The sequence below is a fragment of the Anolis carolinensis genome, chromosome 3 (assembly GCF_035594765.1).
Source record: "Anolis carolinensis isolate JA03-04 chromosome 3, rAnoCar3.1.pri, whole genome shotgun sequence".
Lineage (NCBI taxonomy): Eukaryota > Metazoa > Chordata > Lepidosauria > Squamata > Dactyloidae > Anolis > Anolis carolinensis.
The window spans coordinates 43,300,353-43,321,877 of NC_085843.1; the positions used below are offsets into that span (position 1 = coordinate 43,300,353).

At 39.2% G+C, this 21,525-nt stretch overlaps 2 protein-coding genes across 3 annotated transcripts in view; one reads left to right on the plus strand and one right to left on the minus strand.

Annotated features, from left to right (window-relative positions):
• Positions 1–21,525, minus strand: part of cmss1 (cms1 ribosomal small subunit homolog) — a 285,389-nt gene that overhangs the window by 209,648 nt on the left and 54,216 nt on the right. The gene's annotated exons all lie outside the window — the stretch shown is intronic.
• Positions 1–21,525, plus strand: part of filip1l (filamin A interacting protein 1 like) — a 250,830-nt gene that overhangs the window by 179,251 nt on the left and 50,054 nt on the right. The window contains exon 4 of the mRNA XM_008107828.3: positions 5,975–6,153. Coding sequence (XP_008106035.1) covers positions 5,975–6,153 — 179 coding nt within the window. The remainder of the gene's footprint in view (positions 1–5,974; positions 6,154–21,525) is intronic.

Below are 21,525 nucleotides of genomic sequence, written 5' to 3' on the forward strand. Positions count from 1 at the left end.
TATTCTTGCGCCGGGAGTTTTGTAAACAACAGAGAAGTTTGGATTCAGCTTCGCGCAGGAGTGCAAGGATTGCAGCTAAGAATGTGGCCAATTAAGACTGCTTCTCGTGAGAATCTTTGGGGAGTCTCACATCTGGTCTCAGAGTTAGCTTTCGGTTCTGATTCCCAGAGAACTGCTTCGGCGGGAAAGCTAGACTCTATTTAGGTGTTTTACCCGCGTAGTAACTTCGCGGAGTCAATTCGTCAGCCTACGGAGCGAGTTGTGTCTGGACAGCGCGCTCCGATTCAAGCCTCGCTCCTGCTCAAGCCTTTGCCTAGCTATCCAGCCTTCGCCTTGCTTCCCAGCCTTTGTTTATCTACGGACTTTGCCTTGTTTCCCAGGATCAATCCTTGCCTTGTTCCACGGTTTTATCAAGTTATTCCACGGACCTTGTTCTTGTTCTTAGTTTCCTTGTTCCACGTTCAAGCCTTGTTTCAAGTATCAAGTTATTTCCTAGCCTCGCTCAAGTTTCATGGACTAAAGGACCTTGTCATCTCCCCTCACTTTGCTTGGCAAAGTGAGTGTTTCGGTTATTGGATTACAACTTTGGACCTTAATATTTCTTATTGGACATTGCTTTTTTGGACTAATTCTGACCTTTCCTGAAAGGTCTAATTCTGAACTATTTTCTACACTTGTTTTTATTAACTTTATATATTCCTTCAATAAAGATATTAGATAGATTCTGGCCTCTGTGTATGGTTATTGGTGCTCTGCAGCCTGGGTCGTGACATTCACAGAAGAATGTACTCAGCAACTAAGAATTGCTAAAGGGTATTAAATTAAGATGCTCACTAAATAATGATTATTATGAGAATCTAGAGACTGTATTGTTAGTAACTGTATTGTTATTTAGTAGATTGAGCAGGAAAAAGAAGGCTGTGACAAATTCAAGGAAAGTAATAGGGGATTGGCAACTTGATACTTAATAAGGAAGAATAGAGTTTTAAGTTATGGGGTGGAATGTATACAATGTATAGAATAAGTGGAATATATACAATGTATAGAATGTATAGAATAAGTGGGTATTATACGGGGTAAGGGGCAATACACGGTAGAGGGAAGCTGCAGCAGGGGACTCTGCCTTCAAGATACTCTGGATGGGTGTGAGGAGGTCCTTCCGAGCAGCCCCGGCTTCAAGAAGGGGGGCTATGGATCCAGAGGGGGGGAAGCTATGGGAGCTGGGTCAGGGATTAGGAACAGATAAAAAAAAAGACTAAAATAGTGGAACAGACCTGGGGAAATAGAGGGAAAAGTAAGAATCGGATCAATGGGGGAAGAATTAAAGGTTCTGTCGATTAATGTGAATGGACTTTCGTCTCCGGTTAAAAGGCAAAAAATTACCAGGTTGTTACTGGAAGAGCACATTGATGTATGCCTACTTCAGGAAACACACAAAGGATGGGATAGAACAAAACTGTTAAATCTAAATAGATGGGAACTACAATATGAATCCTGGGGGTCAAATAAGTCTAGAGGAGTGGCAATATTAATAAAGGATATACATAGATTTGAGTTAGAGAAAAAAAATCGTAGATAAGGAAGGAAGATTCGTGATGATAAGAGGAAATTTAAACAATAATGAAATCACTATAGTAAGTATTTATGCCCCTAATAAAAATCAGCTAGGATTTATACAAAAGTATTGTGCTAAAATTGAAAAACAAGCAAAAGGAGATATAATAATAGGGGGAGATCTTAACATGGAACTATATAAACAAACAAAAAAAATAGGGTGGAACCCAGGTAAGCCTGAATGCAAAATCAATTTCAAAAAGTGGAACCTCATAGAAGTGCATAATAGATTAGGAGTGGAGGCAAATACCCCAACCTTTTATTCCCATAGGCATACAAAATTCACTGCAATAGACTACTTCATAGTTGGAATTAATAATTCAAGACAAATAAAGGAGATTAAAGTGGGGAACGACTGGCCAGGAGATCATGCTCCCCTCCTGTTAAAATTAGGAAACCCAGTAAGGAAGCCACCGAGGAAATGGATATTCAACCCCAAGGTAACATTCAATGAAAAGGATAAACAGGTCATTAAACAACAGATTCAAGAATTTTTTCAATTTAATAGACAACCACAAATAAAAGAAGAGACTTTATGGGATGCTTTTAAAGCAACCATCAGGGGCACTTGCATCTCATTGGAAATAGGGATCAATAGGAAAGAAAAGCATACATTTGACAAATTAAGATTAGAGACTGAGGACGCATTCCTACAATTCCAAAAAAAATCCAACAGTAGAAAATAAGACAAACTGGAAAGAAAAAAAAAAGCAATTGGAGAATTTAGATAAAATAGAGACCACAAAAAATACTTATGGGTTAAAAATGATTATCAAATCAATTCAATTAATAATTCGAAGAGATTGGCCAGAGTCCTAAAATCAAAACAAGCTAGAAACAGAATACTTAAGTTGAAAGATGATAGAGGACATTTGAGATCTACAGAGGAGGAAATCAGGGAGATTATGGCTCATTACTATGAAAAACTTTACGAAGGTAAAGAGTCAATCAAACAAGTAGGCCTCTTGGAAAAAATAATAAATTCACAGACAAAATCTAATCTAAATAGTACAATAACTAAAACAGAAATTGAACAAACAATAGAAAGTCTAAAAATAAATTCATCACCTGGGCCAGATGGCTTTACAACAAACTTTTATAAAATATTTAAGGACGATATTACCCCCCAACCTTGTTACACTGTTTAATGAAATAATGGAGAAACAAAATGTACCAAATACCTGGAAATTTTCGGAAATTCTCACAATCCTAAAACCAAATAAGGATGAAACTGATCCTAACTCTTATAGACCAATATCCCTAAGCAATGTGGACTACAGAATATTTACTAAAATATTAGCAAAAAGACTGAGAGATATAATACCGGATATAATTAACGAAGATCAATACGGATTTGTAAAAAACAGGAAATTAGCGGACCCTATAAGGAATATTTTGAACATTTTGAACCATGCCACAGAAAAAAAAATCTGAAGTACTTATATTAAAATTGGACTTTTGCAAAGCATTCGACTCAATAGATCACAAATATCTGAACAGACTCTGCGAGGAATGTAATATGGGGGGGAAAGTGTGCAAGGTAATAAAAGAACTATATAGTGAAAACAAAGCAACTATCTCAGTAAATGGGACACAAACCAGACAAATAAATATTAATAGAGGAACTAAACAAGGATGCCCCCTTTCCCCGGCCCTATTTTCATTAGCCATTGAACCCTTAGCAAACTTAGTAAGGAATAACCCGGTCATTAAAGGCTATAAGGTGGGCAAGGAAGACATTAAGATTAATTTATATGCTGATGATGTTATGATAATTTTAGGGGAGGTGGAGGAATCACTACAATCATTAGTCAAAACAGTTAAAGACTTTGGAAAAACTTCAGGCCTCACAATAAATTCAGGCAAATCAGAGATATTACACAAAAATTTAACATGGGAAGAGCTCAAGAAGGTTCAAAACATTATGGGAGTAAAATTGGGGAAAAAGAAGATGAAATACCTAGGAGTGGATATACCAAAAAACATCAACAATATCATACAAATGAACTATAATCACCTATGGAAAAATATAAGCAAACAAATTATTACATGGGGAAAGAAATTCCGAGACATATCTACAAGGCTAAAAATCTATAAGATGAAGATCTTGCCCAAATTTTTATTCTTGTTCCAAACCCTCCCGGTGAATATTCCTACCAATTTGTTGAAGAAGTGGGATAACTCTATCAAACAATGGGTAGTGGGAGGAAACAAAAATAGAATTGCCAACTTTTTATACTATAGTAAACAAGAAATGGGTGGTTGGGGAACTCCCTCGTTGGGAATATACTACGAGGCAAGCCAGTTAGCGAGGCTATTAGAATTCGAATTGGAAGGGTCAAAAAAATGGGTGCAAATAGAAAAGGAAGCAAATAATTGGCAAAGGGGAACATTATTGGGAGAGAGAATTGATAGAAAAGACTTAAAGAATTTAAAAGCGGGCCCTTGTTTTTCAATGTTGTTAATCTGGAAAAAATGGCAAAATAAATTACAAATAAATAAAATTGACCCTTTCCCACTAGAAACATTGGAAAATAAGGACAAGACATTCACAAATCTAATTAGGGCACTGAAGGAAAACGGTTTCAAAAGGATTGGGGACATCATGAATCCCAAAGGAGAAATACTAAAGTGGGATAAAATAAAAGATAAATGTGGTCAAGGGAACTGGATAGCATGGTTAGGTCTGTCCAGTAAAGCCCAGGCCATGAAAAGAAGTAGTTGAAACCCCACTGGATAGAATAATTAAAAGGAAAATAGAAATAGATAAAGGAATAACTGGGCTATTGTATGATGTACTAATCACATTAACTTACAATACAAAAATAACCATTATAGATAATTGGAAACAGGAAAAAAACTTCACTGAGAAATTAATTGGGACTTGGATTGACAATATTCATAAAATTAAGCATATAAGGATTAAAGAAACACAAAGGAAAATAATATCTAAATGGTATAGAACCCCACTCCAAGTAGCACATATAACGGGAAATACTTCAAATAAGTGTTGGCATAACTGTGGGGAAATAGGTACATTTTCCCACATGTGGTGGGACTGTAGAAAAATTCAGAACTTCTATAGAAAAATAAGAAAAATAATGGAAGAAATAATAGGGAAAGAATTAATATGGGACAAAGCTAGATACATGTCTCTCACAGTAAAGGTAAGGGAAGATAACAATAATTGGACAGAGATTCTAAAATATATGACAGCCGCAATACAAGCCACGATAACCCGAGGATGGAGGGATGATACAAAATGGGATGCAGAAACCTGGTGGGCTTATATATCAGAATATATAATTAACGATTTCATCATTCAAAAGAAAAAAATATATACAAATAGCCTAAAAGATCAAGACTGGTTAAGGAAATGGACTGTTCTAATCGACAAAATAGACGGAGACGAAAGATACCGCACCTTGAACCAGGCGTTCCACACGATTAAACTGATGTATTGACAATTTTGAAGGGCTGTTCCAGGGGGGTGGGGGGTATGGGGGGAGGGTGGGGGTGGAGGGTGATACATTTCTAAGAACTGTTTAAAATGTCATTTAAGAAATAGTTACCTTTGGAACAATGTATACTGAAATAAGTTATGTATGGCAAAAATAGTTAATTGTTAATTGTTATGATGTATCAAAAAGAAAATTAAAAAAAATCCTAAAGCATAGGGCTGAACCGACCAATGTTAGTTCTAATTAGATTAGTTCAGTTGAAATCAACACAACTTAAGCTAATAGTGATGCATAAATCCCATTCCTTTCAACAGGCGTACTCCAATTGGGATTAATATTGTGTACAACCAATGTTAAAACCTGGATTATGATGGCATCGTAGGCGCTGTAAGACAGTTCTTAGGACAAAGATTGGGATAAATATTAGAATCAATGTACCCATTTAAAATATGGTTATGATTGCATAATAAACACCTGTTAAGTACTAAATCAGAAATTATGGTGACTGTTTTCTAGCTTCTTCTCAAAGCAGGTAATTCTTTACATCAACCACCTGTTTTGTGTTATTATCAATAGCCAAAGCTGTAATAAGATGACAGAAAATCTATGAACAGTAATTAAAAAACTTTTAAAGATGTTGCTACTGAACTGAACTTACTGATGAACAGTAATCAAAATTTGATTTAAATTTCTCACAAGTGAAGGGGCAGGATAAAGCAATAATTTTAAGCAAAGCTGTATTAGGAATAAAAAATTCAGTATAAGGAAATACATCCATGAAATGTGTAGTAGTTCATTTTCTCGTAGCTTGTGCTAATGCAGATTTTGAGTCAGAATGATTTTTTAAAAATACAGAAATGAGGAAAATCTAGATATTAATCTTGGTATTATTTTTTTAGCTTGACAACGTGATGGAAAAACATAAAGAAACTCATAGACGGATGTTGGAGCAGCTCTTAATGGTAGAAAAATCTCATAGGCAAACTCTTTATGAACTAGAAGATGAGAAAAGGAAGCATGCAGAATATATGGAGAAAAGTGATGAATTTACTAATTTACTGGAACAAGAACAAGAAAGGTAAGCTAGTTTTAAAACTACCCAGCGGAATTAAATCTTAATATTTGGCAAGACTTTTTCAGTCTTCTCCTCCTGCTTCATATCCAGTATCTCAACACATCAACAATGGAAAGTGAAGTAATACTTTTAGGCATAAAATTAAACTTTTTCTGATTGTATAATGTAGACAAAATCATATGCATTTATTTTCATAGTCTCTCACTTGTTTCCATCTCCTCATCCCTTAGAACAGTGATCCTTAAAACAGAGGAAACAGGCTTTTGAGGTAATGGTAATATGATAAGAACTCTACAGGGTCAGAGTACAAATTCCTCTTTAAATACCCATATCCCCTTCTTCTGAATAACTTGTATTTCAATTTGGAGTATATGTCACTGATGAAATAATCATGTTTATGTTATTGATGTTCTGTTTCTCCTGTTGCATGTTTAAAAAGGACTCATGCGGGTGAAGGTAATAATTACATTCCTTCTTGTTGGGAATACTAGTAAAGAAGGAAAAGCACATCATTCTTTCCTTCTATAATATTTCTTTTTACAGAATTTTCTGACTCCTGGAGGACTTTCAAAAGCCTAGAGCAGTGGTTCTCAATCTGTAGGTCTTCAGATATTTCGACCTTCAACTTCCAGAAATCCTAACAGCTGGTAGGATTTCTGGGAGTTGTAGACCAAAACACCTGGGGACCCCCAGGTTGAGAACCATTGGCATAGAGAACATACTTTTTCTTCCATATATAGCAGTAATTCTCAACCTGAGGTCCCCAGATGTTTTTGGCCTTCAACTCCCAGGAATCCTGACAGCTGGTATACTGGCTGGGATTTCTGGGAGTTGTAGGTCAAAAACATCCGGGTTCCCCTGGTTGAGAACCATTGATATACAAAGTAGCAGCAGCTGCAACTATAACAACCTACAAATAATTTAATAGGTGAATGTTTAATCCACAAATGTGGAGGAGAAACTGCATAATATATACAGTACTCAGAACAGTCTCGATGTATACCGAGGATTCCAGAAAGATTAAGCTATACAAGGCAAACGATCAACCAGTAATACATTGAATACATAACATACCAACAGAAGAATTAAAGAAATAGTTCACTTAAGATATATTTTAATTAGTAGATTAATGTACTGGCAGGGGAATAGACTAGATACTGCTGCATCACTCCATCCTTCACTTCTGCTCTCTGATTCTATTAACAGAAAGTCTTTGTGCTTTTGAATAGGACTGTTCGTCACTAACCCACATATGAGGAGAGTGAGAGAAACAGCTTTCTTGAATTGCCTACACTTCGAAGCAAGATGAAACTTTTTTTAAAAATCCCCTAAAGAGAACAGGAAAACATTATGGTCACATTTCCTTTTCCCCAGAGAGCTACATTTGATTCTTGAAAGTATGAGAACATTGTCCCTGTATCCCATTGCTCAGAACAGCTTCCAGATGGAAATGTTTGGGTGTGAGAACATCAAGTTCAGTCTAACCTCACAAGATGCAGAGATAATACTTCCTCTCTTTGCCGGCATAACCTCATGTTTCATATATTCTGGCACTACTAGCAGCATTCAAACTTCCTGCTGCACCTTCTTCCTTTAAGTCTGCCATGCGAAACATGCTCACTATCTCATGTATTTGAATACAGATGGAACATAATTTAAAAATATTATGCTCCTAATCATGTAAGAGGAAAAAATATATTCTAATACAAAGAATACATGCAAAAATAATGGGTAGTTTTTAAAAAGAGAAATGACTTGGAACACGTACCATTATACTGTATACAATGTGAATATCTTAAGAAGAAAATTCAGAACTTAACTATAACACTTTTTCTCTCAACCAGTGCACATCTATTTAAAAAAATTAAATGAAAACAAAACAAAGCAAATAACAGAAAAGTTACCGATGTATGAAAAAACGGCTTTGTTAAATGAAACAGAATGTGCTATCAATTGTAAAAGAGTTCAGTACAAAATCATAAAGAAAGATAGCAACTAGGCAACCTTTTAGGAGCAGAGGACAAACATCTAATTAAAATTGAATGCTGCCCCCGCCCCCTTCCAAACAGTTGGAAATGAGGGCCATTATGATTTGAAATATTTACTAATATTTGTCTAGAAAAAAAAACAAGGGGATAATGAGACCTTAGAGAATGCAATAATAGATTTTAGATTAAGTCTGGATTTTTTGTATTTTCTTTGGAGGACTCATTTTATGTGGAAAACCCTAAAGGGGTATGATGTCATATCTTGAATGGCATCCAAAACATTCGCCAAATGATGTCGCCATCAGGATCCCTTAGCAATTGCCTTCCAAAGTGAGAAAACTCTCACACAAGTCAAGGCAAAGTTCCTCTATTATTATCTTCCATTCGCTCCCCTTTCCCTCCCCTCTCCCCCTCTCCTCCCCTCCCCCCACATGTATCTGTGTTGTGCTCTGGGATTCGACCTTACATAAAACTACCTAGAGTCATATACTTCAACCCCAAACTTGTTCCACATTCACAGATTCTATGCATCTGTCTAATACCGAGTTCAGCAACAGCTAAAGTATGGCCAGAAAGCTTAGTAACAATTTTCCTCTAATTGTTCTTGCAATACCATTTTCCACCAGTAGATTTTATTTATCGTGTCAGAAGTGAACTGAGGGCACAGTTGTAATGTATTTAAAACCACAAAGTTAAAAACTTGGCATTATGCTCCATGTCTTTTGGCCAGTAGCTGGCCACTTGGAGTGCCTCTGGTGTTGCTATAAGAAGGTCCTCCAGTGTACATGTAGCAGGGCTCAGACTGCATTGTAATAGGTGGTCTGTGGTTTGCTCTTCTCCACATTCACATGTCATGAACTCCACTTTGTGGCTCAATTTCTTAAAATTGGCTCTGCATCTCATGGTGCCAGAGCGCAGTCTATTCAGTGCCTTCCAAGTCTCCCAGTCTTCTGTGTGTCCAGGGGGGAGTCTTTCATTCAGTATCAGCCATGGCTTGAGGTTACGGGTTTTGGCCTGCCACTTCTGGACTCTCACTTGCTGAAGTGTTCCTGCTAGTGTCTCTGAAGATCTTAAAAAACTATTTCTTGATTTAAGACGTTGGCGTGCTGGCTGATATCTGAACAGTAGGTGGGCCAGAGATATCACTTCCTTGATCCTTTCATTCTTAGCTGCTACTTCCTGGCAGATGTCAGATGGTTGCAATACCGGGTAAACAGTATAATTTCTCCAGTGGTGTGGGGTGTAGACATCCTGTGATAATGCGGCATGTCGAATTAAGAGCCACATCCACTGTTTTAGCGTGGTGAGATGTGTTCCACACTGGGCAGGCATATTCAGCAGCAGAGTAGCAAAGCACAAGGGCAGATGTCTTCACAGTGTATGGTTGTGAACCCCAAGTTGTGCCAGTAAATTAAATGCTACCTCAGGACATTGAATACCAGTAATTTAAACGGGGAAATGAACCTTAGTCAACTATTGGATTGGGAACATTAATAGTTGAATTTTGTGAAAAGGCAAAAAAAGTCTTAGGATGGGAGGGCGGTCAAGGATATAGGTAGCATGGCAGATGCAAAAATGCAATGAGCACATTGAAACCCTATTATTATTTTTGTTTGTTTGCTATAACATGGCTTTAAAAAGGCTTCAGAGTTAAATTAGTCTGTTCCACCCCACAGAGCCATTCTAGCAAGCTATCACAATCCATGATATCAGAAAGCCAATGAGAGATCCAAGAAAATCCACAAGGTAGCACTCTGGACTTTACGAGAGCTGACTTCCAAAAAATGAAGGAAATACTGAGCGGCATTCCATGGACGCCAATATTAAAAGACAAGGGAGTTAACGGTAGATGGGAGTTTTTTAAAAGTGAAATACTCAAGGCGCAAATGCAAACAGTGCCAACAAAGAAAAAAAACATGGCACGTGCGAAGAAGCCAGAATGGATGTCCAAAGAACTTCTAACTGAGCTAAAACTCAAAAGTGCCATGCACAAGAAGTGGAAAAGGGGAGAAATCACCAAAGAAGAATTCAAACGTATAGCCAACTCCTGTAGGGAAAAGGTTCGCAAGGCTAAAGCGTAAAATGAGCTCAGGCTTGCCAGGGATATTAAAAACAACAAAAAAGGCTTTTTTGCTTACGTTGGTAGAAAAAGGAAGAAAAAGGAGGCGATAGGGCCTCTGCGAGGAGAAGACGGGGTGATGGCGACAGGGGACAGGGAAAAGGCAGAACTGCTTAATGCCTTATTTGGCTCGGTCTTCTCACAAAAAGAAAGCCATCTTCAACCTCAGCAACATGAAATGGACGAAGGATTTGGGGAAATCCAACCCCAAATAGGGAAACAAGTTGTCCAGGAACACCTGGCCGCTCTAAATGAATTCAAGTCGCCAGGGCCAGATCAACTACATCCAAGAGTACTGAAGGAACTAGCGGAAGTTATTTCAGAACCACTGGTGATCATATTTGAGAGTTCTTGGAGAACGGGAGAAGTCCCAGCAGATTGGAGGAGGGTGAATGTGGTCCCTATCTTCAAGAAGGGAAAAAAGAACGACCCAAACGATTACCGTCCGTTCAGCCTCACGTCGATACCAGGCAAGATTCTGGAAAAGATCATTAAGGAAGTGGTCTGCAAACACTTAGAAACAGATGCAGTCATTGCTAATAGCCAACACGGATTTACCAAAAACAAGTCATGCCAGACTAATCTGATCTCTTTTTTCGACAGAGTTACGAGTTGGGTCGATACAGGGAATGCCGTGGATGTCGCATACCTGGATTTCAGTAAGGCCTTCGACAAAGTCCCCCACGACCTTCTGGCAAACTAACTAGTGAAATGTGGGCTAGACAAAACTACGGTTAGGTGGATCTGTAATTGGCTAAGCGAACGAACCCAAAGGGTGCTCACCAATGCGTCGTCTTCATCATGGAAAGAAGTGACAAGTGGAGTGCCGCAGGGCTCCGTCCTGGGCCCGGTTCTGTTCAACATCTTTATTAATGACTTAGACGAAGGGTTAGAAGGCACGATCATCAAGTTTGCAGACGACACCAAACTGGGAGGGATAGCCAACACTCCAGAAGAAAGGAGCAGAATTCAAAACGATCTTGACAGACTAGAGAGATGGGCCGAAACTAACAAAATGAAGTTCAACAGGGACAAATGCAGGATACTTCACTTCGGCAGAAAAAATGGAATGCAAAGATACAGAATGGGGGACACCTGGCTAGACAGCAGTACATGTGAAAAAGATCTTGGAGTCCTTGTGGACAACAAGTTAAACAATGTGATCAATGTGATGCGGCTGCTAAGAAAGCCAACGGGATTCTGGCCTGCATCAATAGGGGAATAGCGTCTAGATCCAGGGAAGTCATGCTACCCCTCTATTCTGCCTTGGTCAGACCACACCTGGAATACTGTGTCCAATTCTGGGCACCACAGTTGAAGGGAGATGTTGACAAGCTGGAAAGCGTCCAGAGGAGGGCAACTAAAATGATCAAATGTCTGGAGAACAAGCCCTATGAGGAGAGGTTTAAAGAACTGGGCATGTTTAGCTTGCAGAAGAGAAGGCTGAGAGGAGACATGATAGCCATGTACAAATATATGAGGGGAAGTCATAGGGAGGAGGGAGCAAGCTTGTTTTCTGCTGCCCTGCAGACTAGGACACGGAACAATGGCTTCAAACTACAGGAAAGGAGATTCCACCTGAACATTAGGAAGAACTTCCTCATAGTGAGGGCTGTTCGGCAGTGGAACTCTCTCCCCCGGACTGTGGTGGAGGCTCCTTCTTTGGAGGCTTTTAAACAGAGGCTGGATGGCCATCTGTCGGGGGTGCTATGAATGTGATTTCCTGCTTCTTGGCAGGGGGTTGGACGGGATGGCCCATGAGGTCTCTTCCAACTCTACTATTCTATGATTCTATGATTCTACCTGTCTTTCCTTCAAGAAGATCATCAAACGGAGCAACTAAGGTCCAGACAATCAGTTTATTTCAAGAATGTCTGAAATTGCTCAGGCACTCAAATACTCAGGCATCTTTCCCAAAAAGGGAATACTTGCAATACGGCAGTAGTTTCCATATACTTCTGGGTCCAGGGAGATCCTCTTCAAAAGAGAGTGCACCACTGCCTCCTTCAAGGCAGCAGGCACCTCCCTCTGACATAGTGAGATATTTACCAGCCCCTGGATCCATCTTTCAGTCAACTGTTATTAGATTTTATCACTCAAGGGGGACAAGAGTAAAGCTAACATATGGTAAGAAGAACTTCAAATGTCTTGTCTATATCACCAGGCCACAACAACACTATGTAACATAATTTGAAAAATTGTCTGTTCCTGGTTTGAACATGTTATTTCCTGTTTAATTGTGTGGTACTTACTTTGAAAGTAGTTGTTATATTGCAGAAACTTCATTTCTGTGGCTGCCATAAACTACATTGAATTGGTTGAGACTCTATGAGATATTCATTAAAAAATTATAGCAAAATGTGCTGCAGAATGTCCCGCAAAAAAAAAAAAGTTTTTGCAGTTTAATAAACTTTTTTCATCTTTTTTATGATAGAACTCATTAGGAAATGATATTTATAATCCAGGAACAAAAATTGTGTTACACAATGTAACTGAAACTGATCCCATCAAAACTGACCACATGGCATAGTGGACACTTCCTGCGGCTAGTACATGTGGTGTTGCTTTAACTGACAAAGTCAATCATTTAGGGAGGAGTATTTAGAATTATCAACCAAAGAGCTCCAGTGCATCACCAAACTACAAATCCCATGATTCCACTAGATCCTTCAAAATGCCCATTTCTTGCCTATTTGCCACTCACTCATTTACAATAGTGCTGATTTAAAGGGAAGGAGAATATTTATTGTTTGAAACAGTAACACAATAAGAATCAATTGCCTAGTTTGTCCAACACAGCACAACTAACCCTAAACATTTTATGGATCCCAGAAAACAGTGGGCATGCATAGACCTTCCCTTTTTTTCAGGTGGTCATTTCATTCATGTTTTAATGTTTTGTACTATATACTTCAGGAACAAACAAGAGGAAAGTATCAGCATGCTAACAACATTCCCCTTCCATTCCACTCCAAGGACCTTATTTAGCAATATTTCCTCAGATTCATCATCTTACTTTGCCACAAAAATTGGTTCTAATGCTTCACCATAGTAGGGCATGCATTTCAGATGTGGTATGAAGGGAAACTCTAACTGCACAAATTGAATGTCCATTGATCTTGGGCAGTATCAATAAACCCATAAAACTGTCTTGAATGAAAAATGGAGTCCCTTCCCCTCTTTGTGATTTAAACAGTGATTTCAAACTCTACTTTGCTTTAGTTTATTCAAGTAAAACTAAAATTAAAATTCTACAGTCTCTATGCAACATCAATACAATTTGCATTAATCCCAACTTCTAAAGAAATCACATTTTGTATTATATAGAAATGATTTGACAGTCTACTGGCTCAAAAGACTTCATACTACCATTATTTACTTTTTAAAGAAACTGAATCTCCTAAGGATATTTACATACAAGATTATACTGTCTGCTTAGAATGCTAACAGCACATAAATACCATTGACTTTAGTTGACATATATGTCCAGCAGATTCCAATTTCATGCACACTGAGCTATTGTTGAAGAATGCATTGTACTCAAATGCAATCATTTCCTTTTTGCTTTCTGGCAAGTTATATGTATTACATACACTGAAGACTATGTCTTCCAAGTTGCGAAATGGATGCCAGATCTCTGTACATTTGACCTGTTTCATGGGTATCTTGTGTTTTGTAGGTGAGTGAGCAAGACCCTCCACAAACACAAATTTAGTTCTGTCTAATATCCCAGTGGGAGAGCCCAAATATTTTAACTGCTACAACATACAGATAGACTCAAGGAAGTGATGCACACAGACTAATGACTTCATGCTAGCACTTGAAGAACAGTCTACTACTTCACAGCATAACTTTCAACAGATGTGGGAAAAGCATACTCTTGTCAAAGTCCACATGATTCAAAGATTTCCACAAAGATCCTAGTGCATAAATGAAAGATTAAAATAATGACACAGAAACAATCTTTTTAAAATAAAAAATAAAACAAAAAATTAGGAAAAAGTCTAGAGGATGGAAGAACATTAGACATGCACCAGTAACTCAGCCTTCCTTTTCCTAAGCAAAAATGTCCAGTTATCCTATAATCAGTACGCCAAAAAAAAGCCTATAGGAAGACCCATTAATATCTTTATATTGGTATTCACATAGTTTTTTTAAGGAATTCAATAGTTATTTAACTATATCCAACAACAGTAAATACAGACACAATTTAAAAATGAACCATAGTAATTTTAATCAAGAATGGTATCTTGCCTGGTTGTTTTTCTGCCCTACTTACCATGCACTAGATTGAATTCATTAAAGAAAATGAAAGGAAGTCAAAACTGTATAAGGAAAGCAGATACTTATTTTTTTACATAAGTTTCTCCTTTCAACACTATAAGAGAAAAGAACTTTGACTTGGGCCACAAGTAGCACCTTTCACGACTATCTAGTGCAGGGGTCCTCAAACTTTTTAAGTGGGGGGGGGGCGATTCACAGTCCCTCAGACTGTTGAGGGGCCGGACTATGATGAAATAGTCCAAAATTAGGATTGCTGTTGTTGTGTGCCTTCAAGTCATTTCAGACTTAGGTCAACCCTAGGTCTAAAGTTTAGGACAGAGGCCAGGTCAATAGCCTTGGAGGGCCTTAGTTTGGGGACCCCTGATCTAGACAATCTCATAAGACCATAGGTAAGCAAAGAGACCTCCAAGGACCATCTAGATGGTCTCATAAGACCATCGGTAAGGAAAGGGACTCTCAAGGGCCATCTAGATGATCTCTTCAGGCCATCAGAAGACCATAGATAAGGAAAGGGACCCTCAAAGACCATCTAGATAGTTTCATAAGACCAAAGGTAAGGAAAGGGGCCTCCAAAGGCCATCTAGACGATCTCATAAAACCATAGGTAAGGAAAGGGACCCTCAAATGCCATCTAGACGGTCTCATAGGACCATAGCTAAGGAAAGTGACCTCTAAAAGCCATCTAGATGGTCTCATAAGACCATGGGTAAGGAAAGGGACCCTCAAAGCCCATCTAGATGATCTCATCAGGCCACCAGAAGACCATAGGTAAGGAAAGGGGTCCCCAAAGGCCATCTAGACAATCTCCTAAAACTATAGGTAAGGAAAGGGACCTCCAAAAGCCATCTAGATGGTCTCATAAGGCTTTAGCTAAGTAAAGAAACCTTCAAAGACCATCTAGATAATCTCATAAGACCATAGGTAACCAAAAAGACTTCCAAAGACCAGATAGACTTAGATCAGCCCTAAGTCTAAAGTTTAGGACAGGGGCCAGGAAATGACCTTGGAGGGCCACATCTGGCCCACGGGCCTTAGTTTGGGGACCCCTGATCTAGTGTCTTGTAACGAAGTGAAATAGACCACCGCTAGAATACTTTCACCAAATACCACCATCTGAAATACCTATCAAAATGTACTGAGCACAAAACAATAATTTCCTTAAAGGTTTTTTTCCTGCATGAGTCACTAAAATCCAGCTATTTGCTGTCTTTTTACAACTGCTTCCATGGCCTATGTATATAAAACACACACATGATGTTTCAGCAGAGTGTATAGTTGGCACACATGGCTACAAAGAGAGTGAGATGCCAGTACAATTGACCGCTACCAAAAATAAAAATTCTGTAACACTCTGACGAAAGGTGATACCCAACGTGAAACTCAAGTAAAGTTGGAGAGAATTACCTCAGTTTCAGCCATCTTTATACATTCAATCAATAATAGAGCACAATGAGCCAAATATACCAAACATTGAAATGTCATATATTTCTGAAATATTAAGCACAGAATTTTATATTCATAATCAAATTTCTTCATGAATTGCAAACTGGCAGTAGGTTAAGAGGCAGTAATATATCACAATGCCAAAGTTAACAGGAACAAATACATATCAATGACACCCTAGAACAGTGGTTCTCAATCTGTGGGTCCCCAGGTGTTTTAGCCTACAACTCCCAGAAATCCCAGCCAGTTTACCAGCTGTTAGGATTTCTGGGAGTTGAAGCCAAAACATCTGGGGACCTACAGTGTAGTATTCTTCGTATAAAGCAAACTCACCAGCCAGCAGAATCTTGTAGTAAATGTGTTTATTCAAACACTAGGAAGGCTACTGCTAAGGTTTTGGCTGCACCAGCATTATATCCCAACCACCAATAGTTTAAATACATTGCAGGTGTATCAACCAGAGAGTGTGGCTTAAAGGCACAGTATACCACACACATGTTGAGAATCACTGTCCTAGAAGCATCTAGTAGAATCTGCTAGAAACAGAATGGTAGGCCATTTATTATTCATTAAATTCATATCATGTAGCCAATGGACAAAAATATGGTCACAGTCCCTGCACAATGGAAAAAAATTATTGGCATTTCTCACACATCAAAAAAGCACAGTTCCAGTCAATAATATGCGGAAGCATTTGAGACAATGAATCTTAATTCTTAACATTATTTAAAGAGTACATTCCATATTGTTCTAAGCTAGCAAATTATTGAGAAGTAACAATTGTGGTAGTTTAACTAAATTAAATACACCACAGATCAGTGTAATTTGTATACTGTGTTACAGTGCTATACAAATACTCTGAAAGCACAGGGATGTTGAGAAAGGTATAAAAGAAGCCATTAGAATAGTTCATTCAGCTTCAAAACAGTCTCTGCCTGACTAGAAGGCATTGATACTTCAAAATACAATAATCTCCAGCCAGGTTGCCTCAGACCCTTAATCAACAATTTATGCAGCTGAATCTTGCACATCCAATACATGTGCTCTATGACTGGATTATAGACTATATACTCATGCACAAGTTTGGGGGGGGGTGTCAAAAATTTAACTCAAAAAACCCTGGGTAGACTTAGCAATGACAATACTGCACCTTAACTCTTTATATATATATATATATATATATATATATATATATATATATATATATATCCTCCAACGAGCCCTCCTCGCGAGGGTTTTTCCTCCCTCTCCTGATCCCACCACTATCATTCACAGCCTCCGAAGGCTCATTCACAACACTAAGCTTTTGTGTTTTCTACTCAGAGAAGGGGAAGAGAGAGAGAGAGAGAGAGAGAGAGAGAGAGAGAGAGAGAGGTCTCTCTTCCCCTTCTCTGAGTAGAAAACACAAAAGCTTAGTGTTGTGAATGAGCCTTCGGAGGCTGTGAATGATAGTGGTGGGATCAGGAGAGGGAGGAAAAACCCTCGCGAGGAGGGCTCGTTGGAGGATTTGCATAGGAAGAGGATCAGGGAAATTGATGGGGAGTCTTCTGAGGAGGATTCATGTGGGGATCTTGAAGTGGAAATGGATGCTGGGGAACAGGTGGTAACGGAGGAAGTGGGTACAGACTGGGCACGGGCACCGGAGGTGCTTGGGGAGGAATCGGGGCCCATGGATGCTGCTGATGCTGGAGAGGCTTGGGTACCTTCAGAAGCAGATCCCACTTGGTCTGTTTGGAGGAATGAGGGTGGGTCCACAGGTGTGGATAGAGTTGGGCATGGGCAAGATGATTGGGACTCTGATGAAGAATTTGGGACGCCTGACCCAAGGGCGTTGGCTGTGTGGAGCTCTGATTCGGATTAAGAAATTGGGACACCTGTTCCTTGGGCGTTAGAGGTTTGGACGCCCAGGGAGACCTGGATAAATTGGGGATGTTTGGCCATAATACTTTGCGTGTGGCAAGGTGTTGCTGGGCGCCATTGGGTTTCCTGTGCATGTTACTGAAGACTGGACTGGGACTTTGCAACAGATCTGCTGTTCGCCCTCGTTGCTTTGGCTCTCTGTGCCATTCCGTGTTGTGGACCTCCTTTTGATGACTTCAATACCTGGACCTTGGACTGGAACTTGACTCGGCTCTCTTCTTTGCCCTTAAACGCTGCTTGGCGTCGCTCTCTATTCTGTGGCTGCTTTCTGCTCCTGACTCCTGGCTTGTTTCCTGACCCTGACGCTGTCTCCTATCCCGACCTCGGACCAGCTTGACGACGCTACTATGCTCTGCTCCTTGGGCTCCTGGCTTGGCCTGCGCTCCTGTAGCGGTTTAACGCTGTCTCCCCACCTCGACCTCGGACCGGCTTGATGACGCTTCTACATCCCGCACCTTTAAATTCCTGGCTTGGGCTTCGCTCCAGCAGCACTGTCTTCCCATCCCGACCTTGACACTGTCTTCGCATCCCGACCTCGAACCAGCTTGACGACGCTTCTCTCTCTGCTCCTTTAACTCCTGGCTTGGCGTTTTGTTCTGCAGCGGTTGCCGCTGGCCCGCCATGTCCTTCAGCTCCAATTGCTTCGCTGCTCTCAGTTGAGAGCTTTTCTGCCCGGTTTGGGTTCCTGTTTGGGTTTAAAGTTGCTTTTGTACTTCTGGGCTTTAGGAGGTTTTGGGGGGCTTTGAAGATGTTTACTTTACTTTGTATGTTCATTCTAAGCCCGCTCTGAACTTTTGGGCTTATTTGAAGGACTTTAAGTTTAACCCGGATTATATTCCTGATTAATCCGGATTATACGCCAATTCACGTTTTTTGGCGTTTCTTTTAGACTGCTTAATAACACTGAATGTTAAGTGTTTTAAGCCATTTTTAGGTTGTTGAATTGTTTTTTGGGCTATTACTGAATTAAACTCTGTTTTGCTCTCCATTGGTGTCTGACTTTTGACACTTAGTCCACTCTAGGAAAACCTAAAATTAGCACCGAGCCTTCTATGATTTTGAGCTTTTTGAATGCCCTCAACTTTTCCATGCCAATTTATACACGAGTATATACAGTGCAGTGTTTACTACAGAGGACAAGAAATGTACTCAAAAGTGCTATATCAATGCAGAAGATTATATTCACATATAAAGGGAGCATCCCTTTTCCAGAATTTCAAAATCCAAAATTCTCCAAAATCCAAAATTGTCCATGGGTTGCTCAGATAGTGACACTTTGCTTTCAGATGTTTCAATTTACAAAAACTTTGTTTTTTGTATGAAATTATAAAGCTACCTTCAGGCTATATGGATAAGGTGTATATGAAAGATTAATGCATTTCTTGTTTAGACTTGGGTCCCATTTCCAAGCTATCTCATTATGCATATGCAAATATAGGCATTCCAAACTCCAAAAATAACTGAAATATAAAACATTTCTGATCCAAAGCATTTCAGATAAGGGATACTCAGCCTGTACTGCATAAGAATAGCTCGTCTAAATGTCTCAAGAATTAAAAAAAACTGGCACCTATCTTGTATACAAGTGTTTTTGTGTGTCCACACACATGCACAAATGTGCGCCTTTGAGTCGCTTGTTGATTTATGTAGACCCCATACATTTGATAGGGTTTTTTGAGTCAAGAAATACTCAGAGGTGGTTTTCCAATTCCCTTCTCTATAGCACCTGGTATTTACTGGCAGTCTCCCATCCAAGTACAAATCTGGGCTGACTCTGCTGAGCATCCAAAATCAGATGAAATCAATTGCTTTTCAGCACAGAGCTGCTCCAATTATTTAACCTAAGAATGTAAGCTTTGTTTGGACTCTTAGTCACAAGACAGATGCAGCCAAGATGCCAGCACACTAAATTGCATATTATCATTGTCGGTGTAAATCATAGGCCTTATTTTGCCGTAATCCTGTTTAGTGAGAAGCTGGCCAAAAGCCAGGCCAAGGCACATAATTTAAACACTCAATCAGTTACATTCCAAGGCATTTGTTTAACATTTAATAAGTTCTCGAGAGAGGAGAAAATTACCAAAGTGCATTGTTTTAACATGAGACAGAGTAAGTCATCGCTTGTCACTAAATTTTGGAAGGTTCAGTATTTATTGTCTGATAGGAACTTTTAAAAGCATATTATACATCAACACATATGTACAGATTCACAAATGCACATTAAACTGAATACATTTGCTAAAAACATATGAGGAAATGTTTTTTGGCTCTCTGATTCATACACACATTGATCTATAGCTTTAGGAAGTTTTTATGTACATTCAGATTTTGCACTGCAGTCATTACAATTTAATTGCCATGAGTATGTCCTTGGCATGTACAAAAACACATCACACAAAGTTCTTGGCAAGATTTATTCATAGAGGGTTTGCCTTTGCCTTCCTCTGGGACTGAGAAAGTTTGACTTGCCCAAGGTCACCCAGTAGGTTTCCACGGCTAAGTAGAGATTTGAACCCTGGTCGTCAGAATTGTAGTCCAATGCTCTGTTCTGCCCTTCTTGCCACCTCAAAGACCAGCTCCCTGCCCTCCAGACTGAATACTGAAGTTGCAAAAGATTCTACAATGGTTTGGGGGGGGGGGGGGGGGTTCACCCTATTCCGTTCACCCAGATCCTATTATTCCACCAGTAAATGGTAACATTGAATATTGTCCCTTGTGGCTATGTGCAGGATTTCATAAGCTTCATTAGCAACACATCTGGGTGTTAATAAGACCAACAAAAATTGATACAGGCTAGTTGAGTTACTTATTTCTTCTCTAAAACTTTACACTCAAAACAATAATTTCCTGGACAATTCTGCCACACGAGGAAATATGTTTCAAGAGATCTTCTTCAGCAAGACTGTAGACATCTCTAGTGACATGTTCTGATTTTAGTGGAGTAAGATACCACTGATCCCTTAAAATTAACTGTTCCCTACTATAGGCTGATCTAGATTTTGGCATATCCACTTTCCATAACCATTCCCGTTTCCAGTTAAAGTTTATGGTCATTCCACCTGAGTTGTGGCAGCATCTATTGATTTTTTAAAAGATGGGTTCCTCTGGATTATGCCTGTAAGGCTGTTTCATGGTCACAACCAACCACCTTTATTTTCTATTACCAGGACTGATGCTGGTTTTGGGAAGCTATATTATTTTCATGCATGGCATGAAACTCCTGCCTCCTATAGGTTTTTTTTAACCTTTCTCTTCTCTCATTTGTGTGAGTCATAGAGACAATAAAGGAGAACAGGTTGCTTACCTGTAACTGTATTTCTTCAAGTGGTCATCTGTGAACTCACAAAACCCCAGCCATGTCCCCCTCATTGTATCCTGCCTTTCCTGAGTTCTTGGATGCTACTATTTTTGAGCCCATTGAACTGAAGGTTTTACCAGGAAGTATGCTGATATGGTGTGGAGAGAGTGAGTGGAGTTACTGCCAAAAAATTATGCAATAGTTCTAGATGGTCTGAACAATGCACAGCACAGGTGCAAATAATCCTATTTATGTGAGTTCACAGATTACTTGAAAAACTACAGTTACAGGTAACCAATCTGTCTTTCCTTGTATCACACACC